This window comes from Podarcis bocagei, assembly GCF_964188305.1.
Source record: "Podarcis bocagei genome assembly, chromosome: 3".
Taxonomy (NCBI): domain Eukaryota; kingdom Metazoa; phylum Chordata; class Lepidosauria; order Squamata; family Lacertidae; genus Podarcis; species Podarcis bocagei.
Window position 1 is genome coordinate 56,540,994 of NC_138127.1, and position 21,669 is coordinate 56,562,662.

The window sequence follows — 21,669 nt, forward strand, 5'->3', positions numbered from 1 at the left end:
AGCCTGTAGAGATTGAAAAAGTGATGTAATAACATGTTCGGAGAACACCTGGAAAAGTAAACATATGAACTTTATTATTTTCTTTTGAAGCTTATCCTGAATTTATTCAGCCAGACATCACAAAGAGAATTGATTTGATTCAGCATGAGAGCAAACTTCTTTGATTGTGCATCTTATTTCTGTGAAAAGTAGATTCGTTGATATGAGGAAGAGGTAGTGTTGGGCTCTGATAATGACATGTACAGAAGCTTATTCCCTAATCCTTTCCCATTCTTTTCTTTGTTTTTTGGCAGTCAATTTCTTGAAAGAGTGGCTTCCATTTGTCAGAATTTGCCAGTGTGAAGCTATTGATGTTAACACATTAACCTGATGGAAAAGCGCTTGCTAATTTCCACATTTAATCTTTTTGAACCTGCCTTTCCCAAACTTCCCCCCCCTAACTGGGGTCCAAGACTTGAAATAAGTCCAACTAGGGAGGAAACTGAGGTTTGGGAAGGGGTCATGGTCTGAAAAACAACAGGTAGAGGAATGGCTAGGAACCCCCCTTCTGCCTGTCACTTTTCTTAATCATCCCCATCCTGCTTGGCAGCTAGTCGGTGGGAGTCTATATATGAAGACATGGGTCTGCTGCCATCCTGTCTTGTTCCACTCTTAAATTGTTAGGCATCATTCATCACCAACACATAGTATCCAGCAGGCATCAAATTCCTTCTTGGATCAGCCAAACTGTGCCTAAACAAACTCAGACTTTGGTAACTTAAAAGCATAGATCTTTGATTAAAGCAACCACTAAGTTGTTCTTGGCAGTTGTAGTACATATTTATGGAGTAACTGCCTAGATCCATGTGAGAGATGCTGTGCTGCCCATAGGATGGCTTGTGATCCAGCAGAGGTGTCTGCTAACCTAAGAGGGGTCCCCTTTCCCACTGCAGACCTCATGTCACCTTCCATACTATTCTGGAAGGTCTCACAATCCCCTGGGACAGAGGGGGCTGCAGCAGACAAGGGAATTTGTAGGAAATCATTTGCCCACCTCCTTATCAGCACATGCCTCTGTCAGATTAAAAAAAAGGAACATTCCATGAGCAAGACAGCAAAAGTGGATTTTGACTGCACATACAACATGTTTAAAACACAATGTTTTAAAACATGAGCTTAACTTCCATGGAGGCCTGTCAGAAAATGAATTACAATTCCAAATATTGCTCATGTAACACTGTATGTCTAACTACTGTTTGCCAAGCAGAACACCTGAGGTGGAAATTATCAATGCCACATGACTTTAATAGATGTTGACATGGAAACATAGTGTATGAAAGTGGAATTAATATACAGTATTAGGTGACTTATCATAGCATATGCTGAAAATGCAGATGTTATAGGAAATCATGCTCCCCATAAGGCATAAGTCTTTATCAACTGTGGCCAATAAAATACTTAAAGTGATCCAGTCTTAGATCAAAGAACAAACCCATTAAAGAGATAAACTGGCACTGGTAACACTACCCATTTCCCCAAAGGAGGAACACCACTAGGGGGTGTTGGTGGAACAAGGGGTAATTTACCAGAACAAATGAAAGCATGAGCCCTCTAAATTTTACGTGTCATCATGAATTTAGGAAGCATAAGGGCGATCTGAACAAACAATTGTTCATTTACCTACATATCTGAGCTAATAAATAGGTGTTTTATTAAGTGAATTCCTTAATATGGGCTAATGAGGAATTCACTCCCTGAGCAAGGAGTTCAGGATTTGACCCTGGGTAGAAGGAGCTGTGCTTGTGGGTCTACATTCTCGAGTACCAGCATATTGTCATATGTGCTGTTTTTGCAGTGTTGTTTGGTGATCAGTCAAACCAATGATCGCCCATGCAAGTCCTGTTCCACTCTAGACTACAGTTCCAACACCACTCAAATCTGCACTGAGGCCGAGGACACTTCATATGCATGCATCCACCTAGAAGAAAAACCAAAACAAAAAATAAGAAATTGCAAATGAGTTCATAGGCAAAAGTGGATGGATGACAAAAAATAAAAATAATGGGCATATAATATTTAGAATTTACTATGCTTGAGGGTGTGGCTTGGGAGAGAGGGTCCAGGGAGAGACCAAGGGTGTAATACAAAGGCTTTTGTGCAACATTTCGCCCCTGGGCCTGATGTCCCTCCCCCGAGCTGTATTGATCAGTACTGAATAGTGATCAATAAACTTACCATCCTTTTCCACTGGAACATGACACTTAGGGCATGGCTTTGTTGTTCTTTTGATTGTTTCTTTGGATGCCTCTTCCCATCGAGCCTGTAGGGCTGCGTGCTCATCAACTCCATATCCCTGTAACGGGGCGGGGGGGGGGGGAGATTAACAGAATGCTGCTCAAGCAGAAAATAGGACACGTGGCTGTTTCTTTCAGTTTGATCCTCCTATGCAGATAATGAGGGGGGCAGATCATACTTCCACCTGACCAGAGAAGAAGTTTCCAGAGAAGCAGCCCTGTTACTCTCTTGCCACAAAGCCAACATAGAGTCTTGTAACACACTGAATTCTCTCTGTAAGGAAGATGTGAAGAAAGCTCTGCTATAAGCCAGAATATCATCACCACTGTTGAAGAGGGCTTGGTTTTGTACCCATTTTACACAAATGACGGCTAAAGATGAAAAGACCATCAAGATAAATCTATCAGTAGGGTCCTCCTTTCCACCTGTTGACTCTGTCTGGTTCATATGTATCTGGGCTGGTGACTGGCTTCAAGTCATTTGCCTAATCAAGAAGAGAAGCATCAGGTAAACTGGGTGTTTTCAGCTCCAAAGTGATACTGTGTCCATGGTGGAAGGGACAGGGGCCTGAACCCCACAAAGTCCATCACTAGCCCATATCTGAAGCAGCCAATTGAACCAAATCACACAGTTAAACAGTTTCCTTCTACCTCTTCTTCATTAGATAGATAGATAGATAGATAGATAGATAGATAGATAGATAGATAGATGGGGGCGATATATTACATGAAAATTAACCAGTGTTAGAAAGATAGAATTGTGGAGTTGGAAGGGACCCAAGGGTCATCTAGCCGTGCAATGCAAGAAAATGCAGGTAGCCCAAAAGGGGATCAAAATGTGCAACATTGGTGTTATCAGCACCATGGTTACAACTGAGCTAACTGACATTGACATAACCTTGTACTAAATTCCCCTCTTTCCTTGACATCTTCCTCCTCTTCTCCAGTATGACAGATTTATTCTTTTATGCTGTTTCTCCCAGTGACATTTCATTATGCCATGTTATTCCCCCTATAATAACATCAACCAAGCTGCAAGCACACAGAAATCATAGAATCATAGAATCATAGAATCATAGAATCATAGAGTTGGAAGAGACCACAAGGGCCATCGAGTCCAACCCCCTGCCAAGCAGGAAACACCATCAGAGCACTCCTGACATATGGTTGTCAAGCCTCTGCTTAAAGACCTCCAAAGTAGGAGACTCCACCACACTCCTTGGCAGCAAATTCCACTGTCGAACAGCTCTTACTGTCAGGAAGTTCTTCCTAATGTTTAGGTGGAATCTTCTTTCTTGTAGTTTGGATCCATTGCTCCGTGTCCGCTTCTCTGGAGCAGCAGAAAACAACCTTTCTCCCTCCTCTATGTGACATCCTTTTATATATTTGAACATGGCTATCATATCACCCCTTAACCTCCTCTTCTCCAGGCTAAACATGCCCAGCTCCCTTAGCCGTTCCTCATAAGGCATCGTTTCCAGGCCTTTGACCATTTTGGTTGCCCTCCTCTGGACACGTTCCAGTTTGTCAGTGTCCTTCTTGAATTGTGGTGCCCAGAACTGGACACAGTACTCCAGGTGTGGTCTGACCAGAGCAGAATACAGTGGCACTATTACTTCCCTTGATCTAGATGCTATACTCCTATTGATGCAGCCCAGGATTGCATTGGCTTTTTTAGCTGCCGCGTCACACTGTTGGCTCATGTCAAGTTTGTGGTCAACCAAGACTCCTAGATCCTTTTCACATGTACTGCTCTCAAGCCAGGTGTCACCCATCTTGTATTTGTGCCTCTCATTTTTTTTGCCCAAGTGCAATACTTTACATTTCTCCCTGTTAAAATTCATTTTGTTTGTTTTTGCCCAGTTCTCTAATCTGTCAAGGTCGTTTTGAAGTGTGATCCTGTCCTCTGGGGTGTTAGCCACCCCTCCCAGTTTGGTGTCATCTGCAAATTTGATCAGGATGCCCTTGAGTCCATCATCCAAGTCGTTGATAAAGATGTTAAATAAGACCGGGCCCAAGACAGAACCCTGTGGCACCCCACTAGTCACTCTTCTCCAGGATGAAGAGGAACCATTGATGAGCACCCTTTGGGTTCGGTCAGTCAGCCAGTTACAAATCCACTGAGTGGTAGCAGAGTCAAGACCGCATTTTACCAGCTTCTTTACAAGAATATCATGGGGCACCTTGTCAAATGCCTTGCTGAAATCAAGATAGGCTATATCCACTGAGTTCCCTTCATCTACCAGGCTTGTAATTCTGTCAAAAAATGAGATCAGGTTAGTCTGACATGACTTATTTTTCAGAAATCCATGCTGACTATTGGTGATCACAGCATTCCTTTCTAGGTGCTCACAGACTGTTTGCTTAATGATCTGCTCCAGAATCTTCCCTGCTATTGATGTCAGACTGACTGGGCGGTAATTATTTGGGTCCTCTCTTTTCCCCTTTTTGAAAATAGGGACAACATTTGCCCTCCTCCAGTCTGCCGGGACTTCGCCTGTTCTCCAGGATTTCTCGAAGATGACTGCCAGTGGTTCTGAGATCACATCTGTCAGTTCTTTTAATACTCTTGGATGCAGTTCATCTGGCCCTGGAGACTTGCATCACTTCTGCATATCAAAGCGCTTGACATTTATGTATTTTGTAACTTGATAAATGGTATTGCGTGACTGGGTATTATTATCTTAGCAAAACAAATCAGGCCAGCATATATATTTACCATCTTCCAGGAATCACCACAATTAACTTGTTTTGGGAAAGCTCATCACAAAATCCCACACTGAAGCCAAATTATGAAATTGTGACTACCAGTTATGCATTGCTATATGATTATAGGAAACCATCACCTATGTGTAAAAGACCGGCCTTCTCAATCATGCATACCTGCAGCAAAAACAGATTAGACAGCTGTTGTTCAGCAAGCATGAAGCATCGCTTGGTCAGCAATGACTATAATAGTTATGAACTTCTTGCCATCTTCTGGTGATGGCAAGAACTGCAGGCTGAAAACAATTCTTGATGATCATGCTCTCTTCATCAACCTGTTTTGCAGAACTTTTCATTTTGCCATCAGGACATGCTTTGGAATGATTAACAGAACCTACTGCCTTTCCCTAGCCTGCTTTTACAAGAAGGAGAAGTGATTCACACTACAGTAAAATAAATGTTACGAGATTTGGAAGGGAAATGTTTAGCGTCTGTGCCAGAAAGTTACTAGAACAACTAAGGATGCTTCCAGAGAACCTGTTTATAGAGCATTCATCCTGACTCGCTTGCATAAAGTTTGTGGGTAGGTTATATGAAGCAAATGTTACCTCAAACTTTGCAGTGCATTTCCTCATCATTTTCCTTTATAGTGGTGCCTCGCAAGACGAAATTAATCCGTTCCGTGAGTCTCTTCGTCTTGCGGTTTTTTCGTCTTGCGAAGCACGGCTATTAGCGGCTTAGCGGCTATTAACGGCTTAGCGGCTATTAGCGGCTTAGCGGCTATTAACGGCTTAGCGGCTATTAACAGCTTAGCAGCTTTAAGAAAAAGGAAACAAACTCGCAAGAACTCACAAGACGTTTCGTCTTGCAAAGCAAGCCCATAGGGAAATTCGTCTTGTGGAACGACTCAAAAAACGGAAAACTCTTTTGTCTTGCGCATTTTTCGTCTTGCGAGGCATTCGTCTTGCGGGGCACCACTGTATTGCAAAAAGTACAATGGGGGGGGGGGGAGAGCTGGTTTGTTTCACAAGAACACCAAAGCAGCTTTACTTGTGGAACCTGAATTTGCCAGTATGTGACTGAATTCCACCCCCCAAAAAATCAAGGGTCTGGAAGCTTTAAGTGTATAAATAGCAGAAACCCTAAGCCCACTTTGGGTGACATCCTATATACACTGGCCCAACTACATTAAGCCAAAGGTCCATCTAGTCTAGCATCCTGTTAGACAGTGGTTAGGCAAATGCTCATGCAAAGACTTTCTTTTCCAACTATGATTACTGATTTGATTTAACTGATGAAACACACCTCTGTCAGCTGATTCTTGCCTGAGTGTACAGTGGTACCTCAGGTTACATACGCTTCAGGTTATAGACTCTGCTAACCCAGAAATAGTACCTCGGGTTAAGAACTTTGCTTCAGGATGAGAACAAAAATCGTGCAGTGGCAGTGGGAGGACCCATTAGCTAAAGTGGTACCTCAGGTCAAGAACAGTTTCAGGTTAAGAACGAACCTCTGGAACGAATTAAGTTCTTAACCCGAGGTACCACTCTACACAGGATTTGTCCTGCCCCTCTCGTCTTTCTTCACACAAGTGAGTGGAAGCCAAAGAATGACTGTATGAGTAAGGTAGTGGAGGTGTTTCTTCTTCTACTGGATTACGCTACATACATTTGAAGAATGACTGTTTTCACAATAGGATAGGAGAGCAAATACTGCAAACAGTCCGTTTTACACACCTTTGCAACTAGTGCCAAATTATGATGCCTTCTCTTGAAGAATCTTGAAAAATATGTGCAGGTAAGCATAGAATAGGAAAATACTTGGCAGTGCTAGGGTAGTTAGCTTCTAGCAGGCACTGGGCATATATCACCTAACACAAAATACTTTCTAAATGGAATCAAAATGGTAGATAAGATTCAAACTGTCAAAAAATAACACTGTAAAATTTTAAGACAGAAGGCACGAAAACAGTTTCGTTGCATTTAATAAATCCTTGTATCACTTCAATTCCTGTAAGAAGTATGAGAGGCCTCAATTTTTTTCTCTTTAGCTCACATGTGTTCTCTTTAGTAACATAGTGCCACCATGTGGTAAAATACTACGAATGCACCAAAGTAAAGTGGAAAAGCCCTCAATTGAGAGAGAAGTCACTGAATGATTAAATCTCTCTCTCTTTCAGTGTATACATGATGGAAACTCTCCTTTGCTGTGTCATGAGAAGTATGTATACGTTACATTTCTAGAGGGGTAGCCATATTAGTCTTCAGCAGCAATATTAAAAAGTAATACTACGGGTCACCAACATTTTTGGACCAGTAGGCACATTTGAATATCAAGAACGTGCTGTGGGCTCCAGTCACAAAATTGCTACCCGGGAAGCATGGCATAATACAACATGGCTGCTATGGGAGCAGCCATAACTGAAAATGAGAGAGAGGGTACAGTCATTGCTCTCCCAACCCAGACGACATTAGGTTTACCATGGGAAGTCTGCTATGTCCTGCTGGCCTTGATTGTGGAGCTCACACAACATTGTTCTATCTCTCTCACACAGTGATGCTGCTGCTGTCTAATAACAGCAGGGAGCATTCTCCAGCAACAGGAAAAATATACAAGGTGGCCACACACTCACTCTCATGCACAGGCTCACTGCAAATATATAGTTCACAGAAACACATACCTCTTCCTCCCTCTCTCTCTTACGCACATCTCTCTCCCCCTCTCTCTGCCCAAGTGCATCTCTCTCTCACAGACCTCATCAGCCTGCCCATGAGGTGAGGTGAGGCAGTTGCCTCAGGGCAGCAGGAGCTGGAAATCTGGGAGGGGCAGCACATCTAGTCTCCTTGCAGTGTGCCCCATGCTTGTTGGTATCCTCATCTTCCGCCTCTGCTGCACATTATTATCTGCTTTGCATCTACCAGTAAAACATCCTGGGCCAGCCCTATACTAACAAGAGGGTCAAGGAAAACTTGCAAAAATCAAAGCTATCTTTGTCCTCATGCTACATCAGGTGGCAACTGGCATTGTCCAACTTTAAACAAATTATATATTTATTTGCCTCCTAGCTGTGGCTTTTTGGAGGATTCAGCACACATAATGCCTTATTGTTTTCTTATAGCAACCTTCTCTAGGTCCCTACACAAGTAGTTCATAACTGCCCATCCTCTGCAGTCCTGTACATCCAACACAACAAACATTGATCAATCACAACACACACGTAGCAACCTGCCTTGTACTGGGTTAGACCTTGGGCCCATTAGCACCTTGTCATTTACTGAATGGCAGTAGCTCCTCAATGTTTCAGACAAAGTTTTTGTTTTTACTAGTCTCATATGGAAATGCCAGGGATTCAGCTTGACCCGTTTTGCAAGTAAAGCACAAGCTCTGCCACTGAGCTACGGCCCCACCTTATGGCAGTTGCCCAAAAAGTAAATGCCATTTTTGGAAACAGAGGGTCTGTATATACTGTACATACTGCTTGGGGGGAAAAACCTGATGTTACCTTTTCAGTACAGATAGGCAAGTATTGATATCTGAGATATCTGAGATTAACATTTACTTAGGCATATAATGCCTACTTTTGATCCTCTGATTTCAGAAGGACGAATTCACACAAGACCAGAGGGAAACCTCCTACTCCCACAACTATAAGCACAACCACAGATTGCTGAGATGTGGGTGAAAGTGTTGGGCCCATATTGCTGAACTATTTAAGTGCGTTCAGCTTCAAGATCACATTACTGTTGCAGCAACAAATAAAAGTGAATTTCTCAGTATTCTACTGCCAAAAAGTTGAACTTTAAAGAACTTCCATTTCATTAGGATTAATATATAAATTGGCTCGCTGCTTTACCCCATCACGCTGTATCTCCATGTTTATGGCTTTTTAATGGGTCTTGACATTATCTCAGCATAATTGTATTGAAATAATCTTACCCACAGTTTGGCATTTAGCCTCATAGGGTGAACAACAGGCCTCAGAACTACTATGAATTTTAAAGATAATGATCAGCTTATGATATTCAGCCCAAAGAACCCATCCTGTTTGAAAATTCTCACAGTACTTGGAGAAACAATTTATGCTGTTAAATTAAGTCCCCCTTTTTAGTTCCAACCACAAAAGTGTCCTTAGTAGCGAATTAAATGCAAGTTTGTTGGCAAGAAAAAGCTGACAAACTTTTCAGAGATGTGTGTTAACTAAATACAATCCCAAAAGGCCTTTCAAAGAGGCCACATCTGTGCTAACCAATGACACTGTTCTGTAAGTTTCTAGAGGAAGAAAGCAAAGCAAATAATAAAAAAGCAATAAAATCAATAGTATGGCCAATTCAGCAACTATGTTGAGTGCAGAAAGAAAGACATAATCCATAACACCTTTTAAGGTCCCAAATATCTGAAAGACCTCCTCTCTTCCTGCAGACAGTCTTAGATGTCAAGAGAAAACCCCCTTGGTTCTTCCAGTGCACTCTGATGTTTGAAGAGGTGACAGCCCAGGAGAAAGTGTAGCCCCTAAGTTGTGGAATTCATTCCCCATAGAGGTGCGTCTGGCATCTTCTTTATGGAGTCTTCTTTGTATGCTGAAATCACACCTCTTTACTCTGGCCTTTGACACCCAAGATACATATTTTAGGACCCATCCCATTCTCTTGATGATAATCTATTTTAATTGTTTTTAATATCATAATTTTAAATTGTTGAGACCTGTCCCGGGACCTCATGATGAAGGGCAGGTAAGACATCTAATCTAAAAGTTATTTCTCAAACTTCTAGAACTCAGATCTTCTAAACTATCTCTTCAACCCCACTGGGCAGGGCTGGCTCCATGTCTGTATCCCCAGGTCAGGAAGGCTGATGCCTGAGAGAGAAGTTTGTTTCAGCAATGAAGTAGCTCTGACTGAGAGCTTATACACGAACCAGAGGCTTCACTCCTTTCTAGCCCTCAGCCAGGCCCTGATCCAAGCAGGTGCTTCTATGAGCTCCCCCACACAACTATTCTCTCATGAAGATAGCCAGGCACTTTGATGACAGTTTTGAAGTTCCTGCCTGCTTGACCATCTGTCTCTGCTCATGCGGTCCTGGGGGAGATGACCTCCTCATCTGAGGAGATTTTAGGTTTGAAGTCCAGACAGGGCTGGACTCTCACACACCCCAAGTATGCAGAGGCCCTTGGCATACTGTACTTTCTGGTAGGAAGACTCCTGTGCCCCACCACCTCTGGCTCCCCTGGTGGCAGTGGTAATGACAACAGGCAGCAGGAAGAAACAGCATTCCAGTAGGCAATAAGCACCTGGGTCTATAGACTGCCATTTTAACTTTCTTGACATAGTGAAAGGGCATTAACAGAAATTAAAATGGCGGTTCCCAGGCCCAGTCACTCTTAAAAGGCAGAGAGCTGGGCAGGTGTCTGTAGTAAACTCTGCTGTGGTGCTGCAACCCTGTCTAAGAATACTGCATGATGATGCTGAGCCTGTCCTTGGCAGCCATCTCTTTGGCAAGTGAACGTACAGAATCCTTGCACATCATCTCATCTGCACTGCTCATTCTTCTATATATAGACATCTGTGGAATGGGGCACTTACTCAGCACTGGCAATAAAAGGTGGAGAAGAGCAGGGCTTCTCAGACTTTCCCAGCCAGGGAAGGAGACACATGGAGAGAGGGGCAGTTACCATAAGGATCCCCTGCATTTCTGTCTCTCATGATAAGCAAAGCAATTTGGGTAGCTGCAACTCTTGGCCACTGAAAAAACGTGTTTCGCTGTGTCTACACCATGACATGACCCCTCTCTGGGAATTCATGACCTGATGTCCCTGCTTGGGCTGGAGCTAATTTTCTGTGAAATGTGCTATGTACCTCTTGGGCTGTGGCTCCTTGAGTTTCGAAGAGTGTGAGGCATTCTCCTTCATGGTATTCTTCCTTACATTCACGGCAGAACACAAACTGGAAAAAGAAGCCAGAAGACATGAGCAAACATCAGAGATAGAGGCATGATAGCACCATCATAGAGGGTTGTACACCAGCTGATCTATCGTCTTTCTCATCCCATTAAATTCTCATCAGCTCTTCTAATCATGCATCTTATTACACAGCCTGCTCATTAACACAATCCCATTTATTTGTATAATTTTCTGCTAGGAAATAAGATAACTTCAGAAATTGCAGATATCCTTTACAGACTAGCGACCACAATGAAATACATTTATTTTAGGACAGCGATTTGGAAACTCAGTACCGGGGGCTAAATGTGGCCCCCGAAGCCTCTCTATGTGGCCCTCAGGACTCCCCAGTTGGCAGACCCTCCTGAGCCACTTACCAGCCCTGCTTTGCAATTTCCTTGGATGTTTTTGTTGGGCTGGGTTGTAACCTTGAACTCTGATAATTCAGGATGGAGGATACAGAGGGGTATGTGAATGTTAAGAAACCAGCCTATTGTAAAAAGGTAAAATTCACATTAATTGTTCTGCTCACTTTTGCCTCTGGCATGTGGCCTCTGGAAAGTTGCCGAGACATAACGTGGCCCCTTCAGCTGAAAAAGCTTCAGCATCTTTCCTTTAGGATCCTTTTTGGGAAGCTGGCAAGGCAGAACTGTGCTCTAGATTCTGCTCTTCTGTGGTTTCCAGCAACGAGTATTCAGAAGCATACCATAGGCAGACCATAGTCACCATGGCTATGAGCCACTGATAGCCTTTACTTCCATGAATTTGTCTAATTCTCTTTCAAAGCCATCCAAGTAAGTGGCCATCACTGCCTCCTTTCATTACTATCTAAAAATTATTCCTATGTATCATGTAATGAAGTAAGCTTGCCTTGACATATGCCACTGATCTTTGAACTATCATTTCCCAATTAATTTCACTGTCCTTGTTGGCAAGAGGAAAAGTCAATAATGTAAAATGGTATTTTTCATCCTATTCTGGAGTTACATAATCTTGACCCACCTTCAGAGAACTGAAGGATTTCTCAACTGTTAGCTACACTGACAAGCCAAGCTGATAAACCACTCTTGATTTCTCGATACAGAGCTGGCTCTCACAAATAATGAATAGACATATCGGCAGCACTTGACACTAAAATGTTTATCTGCCTCATGTCTCATCTTTGCAGTTCCATTTTGCACTCTGTCACGCTTCTGTTGTCACTTTAAGTACCATAGGAAATCACAATTTATTGCAGCACTGCAGAAATGAAGCTTATGCAAAATGAAACAGAACAACAGGCTGACTCCACTCTAAAGCACTCTTTGCATGGGAAGACTGAAGGATTGAGGACCAAAGCACCAAAAGAATGCACTCTGCTGTGTCAGTTTTTGCTGTCTTGAGAACTGGGATACAGCTAGTACATTTCCTGGAAAAACCGAAAGCTCTTTAACCTCAATAGACAGGATGAAGAGAAGAAACAAAACACTCCCCCCAGCTAGCTAAGGAGAAGGGTTGACGTCTTATGGGTTTTAGAGCTCTAAAAAGAGCATGCTGGGAAGACATGTTGAAACAAGCCATCATTCAAGCAGGGTTCTGATGAGCAGTAAGTTTCTCCAGAAAACTAGGGTAGCCTACATAGTGCCCTGCAGATGTTTTGAACTACAGCTTCCATCAACCCTAGCCAGCATGGCTGGTGGTCAGGGTGATGAGAATGAAAGGTTAGCAGGAGCCCAAGACAACTTCATTCCCATTTTATTGTTTGTCCTTAGAGCTACCAGCTGCATCCACCCAACAGTGGCTTTGGTAAGAATGCAACCATTTGTCCCATGGCCCTCCATCCAGTGTGCTTTGAGGACATGTTCTGAACCTGAATCAAGGGAAGCTCTTTCAAACTTGGTCTCTTTGGTCTGCTGGATTTCATGAAACACCTTCACTGGACAACAATGGCTCTCCTCATGCCTAGCCCTACCTTCACCTCCTGCAACTTTGCCATCTCACTCCTCAAAACTCCCTTCTCGGCTGGCCATGTACTGATTTAGCAGGTGGAAGGAGTGAACGGGGCACTGTTGAAAGCCTGTACAATGTTCTTTGCACACGAGCTAGTTTTAGGCATGGCTTGCCTGGCATGTATGTTGTTTTTCTAGATTATTAATGGAAGTGTTTTTAATAACTGTTTTATTCATATCTATTTCTTATGCTGTGAAACTGCTCTGAGGGCCATATGGTTGGAGAACAAATATATAAATAAATTACGTACTTCCTATGCTCACTGCCAGACACTATGTAGATTGACATGATCATTGTTTTTCAGGGGTTGACAGTGATTATCATGCAGTTGTCTGATCCAATGATGGTTCGACTATGAGCTGCCTATCTAACGTGCCAACCATTTGGTGGTAAATGGGCAATAGCTATTGATGGAAGTGATCATCATCTATCTATAGAATTAATGGCTTTTAAAAAAAATAATCCAAGTGTGGACTGCAACATGTTTTTTTACTGTAGACAGTGTGTGTGTTTTCTTGCAGAGTTTCTTATCTGTTATCGATTCCAGAAGAGCAGCTGGTTTAGTCTACAACAAAAAGACAAAAGTGCTGTGGCCCAAGTAGTTAATGAGTCAGTCTCTAAGGTGCCGCGACTTCATTTGTCTTTTTAGCACTAATAAAATGGAGGTAAAATTGAAAGACTCAACATAGTTAATCCAGGTGGCACCAGGCCTTGCTGAATCTCTTCTCATTCAGCTTACAACTAATCAAAACACGACTTCTAAGCATTGCCTTGGCTCATTACCCTGACCACGTCACCCACTTTCTTTGCTTTCCAGCTTCACTGCTTTCCCATTTTCTGCAACAGCAAACACCCACCTCCTCCCTTTTGCTTTCTTGGCCCCTCACAGCTCCTTCCTCCACCTCACCTATGCTCTCCCTTAATGTGACTCAGCCAATAAGGCTGCTCTTTAATTGCCCCTCTCTCATTACATTTACAGGCAAACTCCTTTAATTGCATGTCTTAATGTGTATGAGAAGGGGTCAGTGTCTTAATACATCACGTCTTCAATGCTCCATGGTTTGATATGCTCAAAAGCATCTTGATCATTTACAATATTTAGAAGCTACCCTAGGACAAAAAGTGTGGTTAAGAACCAATAATAATAAAACAACAACGACAACAGCAAACAGTGATGTACATACAACTCAATCTTATATAGGAATTATGTAGCCATGTTCACTACCTCACAGAGGACACTCATCTGTTTTGGCCCACAACTTTGCCCCTAACAAAGCTGAGAGTACACCTTGCTTGCTTGCTTGGATGGATGGAGGTGACAGCAGGGTGTGTGTGAGTGTGTCTAGAAACTAGCCTACTACACAAAGGCAATGTTTATATTCATTGCCCCACCCACTTTTGCCCCTAGTCCTACCTACCACAAGCATGTGATCCCCCCCAAGAAGGTAGCTCAGAAGGGAATGCTGCTCCCAGGCTGAAAGAGATTCCCCACCTCTTATCTTGTGTCCTATTTCTCAGTCGGTAGAGCATGAGACTCTTAATCTCAGGAACGTGGGTTCAAGCCCCACACTGAGCAAAATATTCCTGCATTGAAGGGGGTCAGACTAGATGATCCTCATGGTGCCTTCCAGCTCCACAAGTCTATGATTCTATTCTAACAGTGGCCAGCCAGATCTGGGAAGCCCAAGGGCTGCATCTTAAGGCATCTTAAGCCCCCCTTCACAGCTGTTTGCCTCCTACCCAGCAGCTGGTGTTCAGAGGCAACTTGACATTTTCATTAAGCTATCGTGGAGTTCCATGGGACTACTTACAAATGACCATAAGTAATGCAAATGCTAATTTTCATCCCAAAGGGCTGGGGGAGTTCCATGGGACTGGGACTTAATAATGAAAAAATCTGTGCTGCTAACCGGCCTCTCTTTCCTTAAACGGATGCTTGTTTCTCTGATAATCCATGCTGTGCTGCAACAGGGGAGTGCTTAATGCATTTGTGTCGGGGAAGGCCTATTTATTCTGACAAACTTATCAACCTCCAGGGTGTTCTTCCACCATGGAACTGATTTTACATCTCATCCATTATCTAATAAGATGTGAAAACAGTTCACCATCTCACCCAGAGATCAGGCTTATTTCCACTGAAGGCAATGGGATGAGATCATTGTCCACAGAGTTCCTTTCAGCATATGAAAGAACATTGGAAGAAGCTTCAAACAGGACCAGCATACAAAACACACACAGAGAGAATTCAAGTACAGCAAGCCTGCAGGGAAGATGCCAGAAAATATTTTCGTAAGGCAACCCACTGCACAAATGTATTAGTTGAAAGCAGGCCTGTACAATGTTGTGACCCACAATACTGAACACTGCCACTCACCTGTGCATAGTGGTTTACCCTGACAGGGACAGCAAAAAGCGGGAAAATTTGTGGCCACACAGCTGTGTTGTAGGCTGTTATGTGAGAAAGTGGTATAGAAATTCTTAAACAATTTGTGGAGTTCTGCTTTAAAACGAGAGTGGATAACTGTGCAATTCATTGGTTGAACCAATATCAGGAGTAATTGGCTTAAGTTAAGCCAATGTAAGTTACTCTTGACATTGGCTTAACTTAAACCAGTATAAATTGAGCTGGCTTCTTATATTTAGGATTGTTCTGCTAGTTGAGCTTCGAAACACTGTCTCCATATTGGGAACGCCCACCACCCACTTTATCCTAACACTGGGAATTGCAACAGAACTTGGATTTCTGTGGAATAAGGTTATCTAATAATAAATATCAGAATTACATTACCGGTTGATTTGCAAATGGGTTTGGAAACCATTTACTACTAGAAGCATTTACAAGAAGGTGGCACAAAGGTGTTCAAAACAAGGTTAAAGAAAATCACATGAATAAATGAAGTTTATAAAAACCTCCAAAATCTGAAAAGTATACCAGATCAGGAACACTGCTGCATAAATTGGAAGAGGTAGAAGATACAGGGATTTTTGCACCACAGTTGTTATTAAAGCAGGGTTTCTGTAGCCTTCTTCAAAGGACCATGTTTGTAAAGAACAGCCCCGCCTAGTGGCACAACAGTAGGAATTTGGCAGGATGGTGGTGGGAAAGCAAGGAGTGGATTATGTGTGGAGGGGAACAGAATGCATTTGCTCTGTTGTGGTTTCCTGGCCCTGGAATTCCTGGCATCATGGTTACAACTTCTGAGAAAGGAGTTGGGGCTCTAATCTGCATGGAAGGTGTTGTCATCAAACGATATGCCTGGCTTCCTATTTCTAAGTGGGTTAGTGGTGGTTGCTATAATTGCTCAGTGGTGAGGGGAAAGCAGGCTGCCTATGCACAGAGGCGCCTTCTTTAGCATTACTTAACTGATCTTTTTGTTTAAAAATTCTAAGCATGAATATACCAACTGATCTAACTTGGACTAGTTCATTTATTGCTGGGCCTCAAAGTCATAAAATGGGAGCAATGCCATATAACTCGTTTATGCTTAATCATGAAATGCTGAGCTTTTTTTTTTTTTTTAAAATGCAAATCCATTATCATCTTTACTGTATTTCAGTAAGACTACTGAAGGGTAGTTTTACAATGGGGAACATTCTCGTCTTCACCACTGCTGCAATTCAGAATTAATTTTCTTGAGAAAGGGACAAAAGATCATTTATTAATTTGCTTATGTTATTCTGTAAAGTGCCACATATATTGATGGCATATACACCCATACATATATCTAGTTAATTACAATCTGTTGCTTGTCAGCATTTACAGGGTTATCCCAATAAAGCATGGACTCAGTCCTGACTGGGTATTTACAATAAAGGGAAGCTGCAAGGAGTCCACAATTAATCTTTGTTATTACGTTAACTATATATGAGAGCTGTTAGACAACTCAGTTATATTTCCTTTTCATTTGTGCCACTTTGATTACCAAAGATATAATACTTCCACAGGAGGACACATGCTATGTACTGGAATTGTTTTTAATATACATGGCATTGTCTTTAATAGTTTTTGCATGTGAAATTCTTTTTAATTGCTTTAAGTGTTGATGTTTCTACTTTGAGATCATTTATGGGAAGTGATTCATGAATGGAATAAAATCAGTTAATATATAAATACACCCAGCCTAAAATGAGTGATTCTTTTTTCCAGAAGATGGCAGTAGTGGTACATGAATCAATGTTTATGGGAAAGCTCAGCCAAGCTGAGTGAAAGTCATGCTGAACAGCCAGGACTCAGTCCAGGGTTACTAAAAGCTGATACACGCAAAACTGGTCCTGACAAGCCCATCTCATAAAGAGAAATGGTATTCAGATGTACCGGAACATATGAAAAGCAGGAAAGGCTGCCTGCTATTTCAAGGACACAGAGTCTTCTTAAGAAGGCTGAATGCGACAACAGCTTTTTCAAAATGGGTATCCAGAGATTAAGATGCTAAGAATTAAATCACCATAAATTCAGATGCTATGGCATTTCTCTCTGCCCTACCCTCTTCATCCACAACCTATCTCAGAGCAAGGGAAGAAAGCAACGGGAAAGGAACATTTCCAAAGTAGGAATAAACACATCACTTTTGCCATTTTCTTTATGCCAGCTTGAGCTGTCACTACAACCCAAGTAGTGGCTTGCGTTAATGCCTCTGAAAAGCGCTCTCCAGTGGTGCTGTCAGGGCAAGACTCTGAGGCTGGATCCAGACACATCAAAGAAGCATTTCAGTGAACGCGTTGTGAATTTAAACAAGGAAAACAGATAGAGAAAAAGGGGGCTCCACAGTGCCACCTGGTGGCACAATGTTATATTGTGTATACAACGCATATACATTGCTTTTTCTTTACCAGTCTAGCTGAGCCCTGAGACAGACATCCAGAGACACACTTAGCAGAACAAGCAGGAAGGCCCTTAAACATAGCAAGGCTGGCTTACAACATTTTGAAGTAAATTAAGTCATATACATTATCATCTAAAGAGCCACTTATCATAAAACTACCAAGTCCAGAGTCTAACATTATCTAATTGTACCGCTGGTGCACTCTCCTTACTAAAAAGGAGACGTAGCTACTTGGATAGGCAGCTGGAGGACAGTGCGTGAAGGAAGAGCTATGAGTGGAGGGAAGGAGCCTCTTCCCATCCTTTGGACCCCTTGGGAAACTCAACAAACCTGCTGGACCTTGACCTGGGTGTGGAGAGGGCAACTAGATGGGACACAGCTGAGGGCAGCCTGAGGAAGTACCATCCACTTTGGGAGTCCATAGTGAGGGTGATATCTACTATGCCAGGAACTATTCTTGTTGTGAGGCTTTCATGGGTGAGCTGAGAGTTTGTCTGGACCCTGGGTAAGATCCCAGAGGCTGAGAGGGAGGGTGTGTCAGAATGAAAATGTATATGTGTGTGTACACACACACACACACACACACACACAGTGCTTTTTTCTAAAAAAAAATAATGTTAAGAGGTACTCTCATTTTCCTACTCATATTGAAATACTGCCCCTCAATGAGGCCAAACTTAGATTCACAAAATGTTTAGGGGTATGCGTCCCCCCAGAATATATGTATATGTATGTATATGTGTGTGTGTGTGTGTGTGTGTGTGTGTAAGTGTAATTTTGTCATATTTTGTTAAAGTTGTTTGCTGTTGCTTCAATTTTCTGTACACTGCTTACAGATATTTTTAATACATTAAGCAGTATAGAAATTAAATCATCATTGCCATCATCATCACTGGCAAAGAATGTATAGGGAAGACTCTGAGGAGAAGTGGAAGAGAAGAGCTGCCTTGTCCAGCTGAGATAGTCACTGCCAGTAGTGATTTTATGCCCCGGCACTTCAGTAGCAGGGACGGCCCATCTATTAGACTCAGTAAAGCCATTTGCTTCAGGTGGCAGATATGATCCCCTCCCCGACCGTTCACGACTGCTAGCCCCACCAGGCCTTTGCCCACACAGCCCCGCTGCCCTTTCAGAAACTGCTATGTCGTGGCAGCAGTGTGGGCGCAGCTGCGGGTGAGAATACAGTTATAGTGACAGGGATGGCAGCAGCATAAGCGTGATAGTGGGGACCTGGATTTGCAGGGTATGTGTGTCTCCTTTTGGTCTGATCCTGCACCTGGAAAAGTGAAAGACTCCTGCAAAAGTAAAGACTTCTGAGGTTTCAGAATTCACATTCAAGGCTTTTGCTTCCTTCACTGATCTCTCATAGAGGCCTTTTTCTCATCATCTCTATTGCATATTTTTTGTTGAGATAGGCCACCTCTTTATTATTGGTGTTGCAACAACAGAAACACTCCTTTTCAACACAGTTTCCATAACTAACAGAAGGGCAGGAGGGGAAAGAGCTGATTATGCCCAGAGAGAATATGTTTATGATTCCGCCCCCCCCCCAAACTATGATTTAGGAGATTTGCAACCTAGTCCCAATCATATTCCATGGGACTTAGTTTTGGAGACTCGCTAAGTATTCTTAGGATTTAAGGCTTAGTGTAAATTCCAGTTTCACTCATCTAATTATCTCCACGTGAATCATTAATATGTGTGTCCAGCTCAATCCTTCTGTGGTTTGTTGTTCTGAAGGTTGAGTTCTTATTTAGCTGGCTCACATACAGTCAGATATTTCACCATCTCCCCAGTTTCAGGCTTCCCTGCACAGCTCAGAGGCCCATTGAGCTGATAAACACCATGATTACATTTCTGCAGTAAAATAATTATTTTCGGAACTCAAATGATTCTGGCCATAATAAATCAACATCTATTGTCAATACAAACTGCTTCCCTAGCAAGAAGCCAATCCTCAAAAATCTATCAAAACTTATTGTAAGAGCTTGCTGTTTTCCTGCCTTTATTCTGGATTTCCAGAAATTCCTACCAGTCACCCAGCTCTACAGGGGCATCTCTGTATATTGTCTTTTCATTCAGCACAGCAGTCTATATATTCCCCATCAATGGCTCACAGTCACAAACAGATGACAAGCCATTGGACCAGATATAGGAAGCCAATTCCTCATTCCCTTGCGCCTGGCATGGGCACTTCTCCATAGTCTGCTCATGTCTTGGTACATCATCTCTCTCTGTGCCTGTTTCCAGACTCTTGCCATTGAAGGGAGGCAGAAAGCTCATCCCAGACAACTAATGAAATGTGGTGCTTCACCTCCAACAGATGGTAAAAACAGAATATTGTGTGAATGAGTACATCTTAAACTTACCATCAATTAATTAGTTTCCAAGTTAAGGTATCAGGTCAGTTTTAGGAAACCATGACCGCATACCACAGTAAATACAGTGTTTACCTCCAAACAGATTGCAGATCAGGAAGCTGATTCAACACAAATTATTATTATGATGGCATTGGTTTTCTACTAGTAGGTCAATCAATGTCCACTATTAGGTTGTTGCTAACAGCAGCACAACCACTGTACACATATATGGTTATTTAAAAAAATAAATAGTCCCCAAATGCATATTTGGGCTTATGATAGGCTGGGGCTGCCAAATGTCTGGAAATTCCCGGACATATCAGGGCCTTTGTCCGGATTTTCACTTTTTTGAAAAATGGCAACCCTGTGATAGGCCTTCAGTCGAAACGGTTGAATACTGGTGTTTCAAGGCATCAGTGTGGCTGATTCTGAAATTCCTTTCCTGTGGTTTGAATGCAATGTAGCTATGGATGGTGCAGGAATGGCACACACAAAGTCCATTCTACCTGGGGAGCCCAGTGAGAAATGGACATAAATTTCCCTAGGGCTCTCTTCAGTCCCAGCCTTTGGGAATGGATTTTTGGTGACAATCATAGTGCTACTGAGACGTGCAATGAAAAATGATCTACGTTACTGGAACACACATGCATGTTTTAAAGCGTCAACATAAAACTGGAGTCTATCCATTTATTTAATTGCGCAGGGTGGCAAAAAGCCAAGTTTGATAATTAGATCTTGTTCTGATTATGTCCCATTACTTCTTAGATACAGCCTATGCTGGCCAGGCCTTCAGGTGATGGGCGTTATCAGAACTTCATTGATGGACCCAAAAAATACTTTCAAAATGAATGTACACGCTTTCTACCACAAGGTTAGCTGCTGAATTAACATTAAATGTTAGTAGTTCACACAGAAAATGGGAACAAAAGCACATAGCTGTGGGCCGCCCTTGCAGAAGCATTGTTGCTATTTGTTTGGGAGAGATTACCTGGCATATCTCATCATGTACACTTACAGCACTGTGAGTAAATTAAACAATAACAAGCTGAAACATAATCCAGAGTCTATCATCATAAACTCCTGAACGTGTATACGAGTAGATAATTAATCAAGAAGGAAAGAGGGGGGAGGATATAAGAAGCTTAGGCTCTTCCTAGTTTTATTTAGATAAAAAACAGCTGGAGGAAGCTGTTGGTCTGCATTGAATCCTTGCTACACGCGCCGAAATACCTGTGTTCACATTGATTGTGCTTAGCAATTACCCCATACTCTTTGCATAATGGAGCAGGAAAAGTATAGAGCAAAGGGCAACTGATAAAGTGTTTTGCCCAATGCATGATGTGCTTGCCAAAAATGATAAGCCAACTTTTTATGTTTGGGTTTTTACTAAAAAACCTACTAAAAAAACTTATTTCTTCTTTAAACACTTTAAAATTGAAAACATATTCTTCAATAGGTATTTTAACCACTGGAGATGGAGGGCTTAAAAAAATAAACCAAAACCCAAAGAGCTCTGCTCTTCTAATTGATAAATATTTGAGTTGTTGTTTTCTTTATTTTTTAACTGTGGTACATTTCATCAT

At 42.2% G+C, this 21,669-nt stretch overlaps 1 protein-coding gene across 3 annotated transcripts in view; it reads right to left on the reverse strand.

Annotated features, from left to right (window-relative positions):
* Nucleotides 1-52: 52 nt before the first annotated feature.
* PRKN (parkin RBR E3 ubiquitin protein ligase) overlaps nt 53-21,669 on the reverse strand; it is a 640,350-nt gene continuing 618,733 nt past the window's right edge. For 2 of the 3 annotated variants that reach the window (XM_081187931.1, XM_081187930.1), the window contains 3 exons: nt 10,832-10,918; nt 2,215-2,332; nt 53-1,957 (listed from right to left, as the gene is read on the reverse strand). In XM_081187931.1, coding sequence (XP_081044057.1) covers nt 1,848-1,957; nt 2,215-2,332; nt 10,832-10,918 — 315 coding nt within the window. In that variant the 3' untranslated portion in view covers nt 53-1,847. The remainder of the gene's footprint in view (nt 1,958-2,214; nt 2,333-10,831; nt 10,919-21,669) is intronic. The other variant, XM_081187932.1, reaches the window with a different exon arrangement.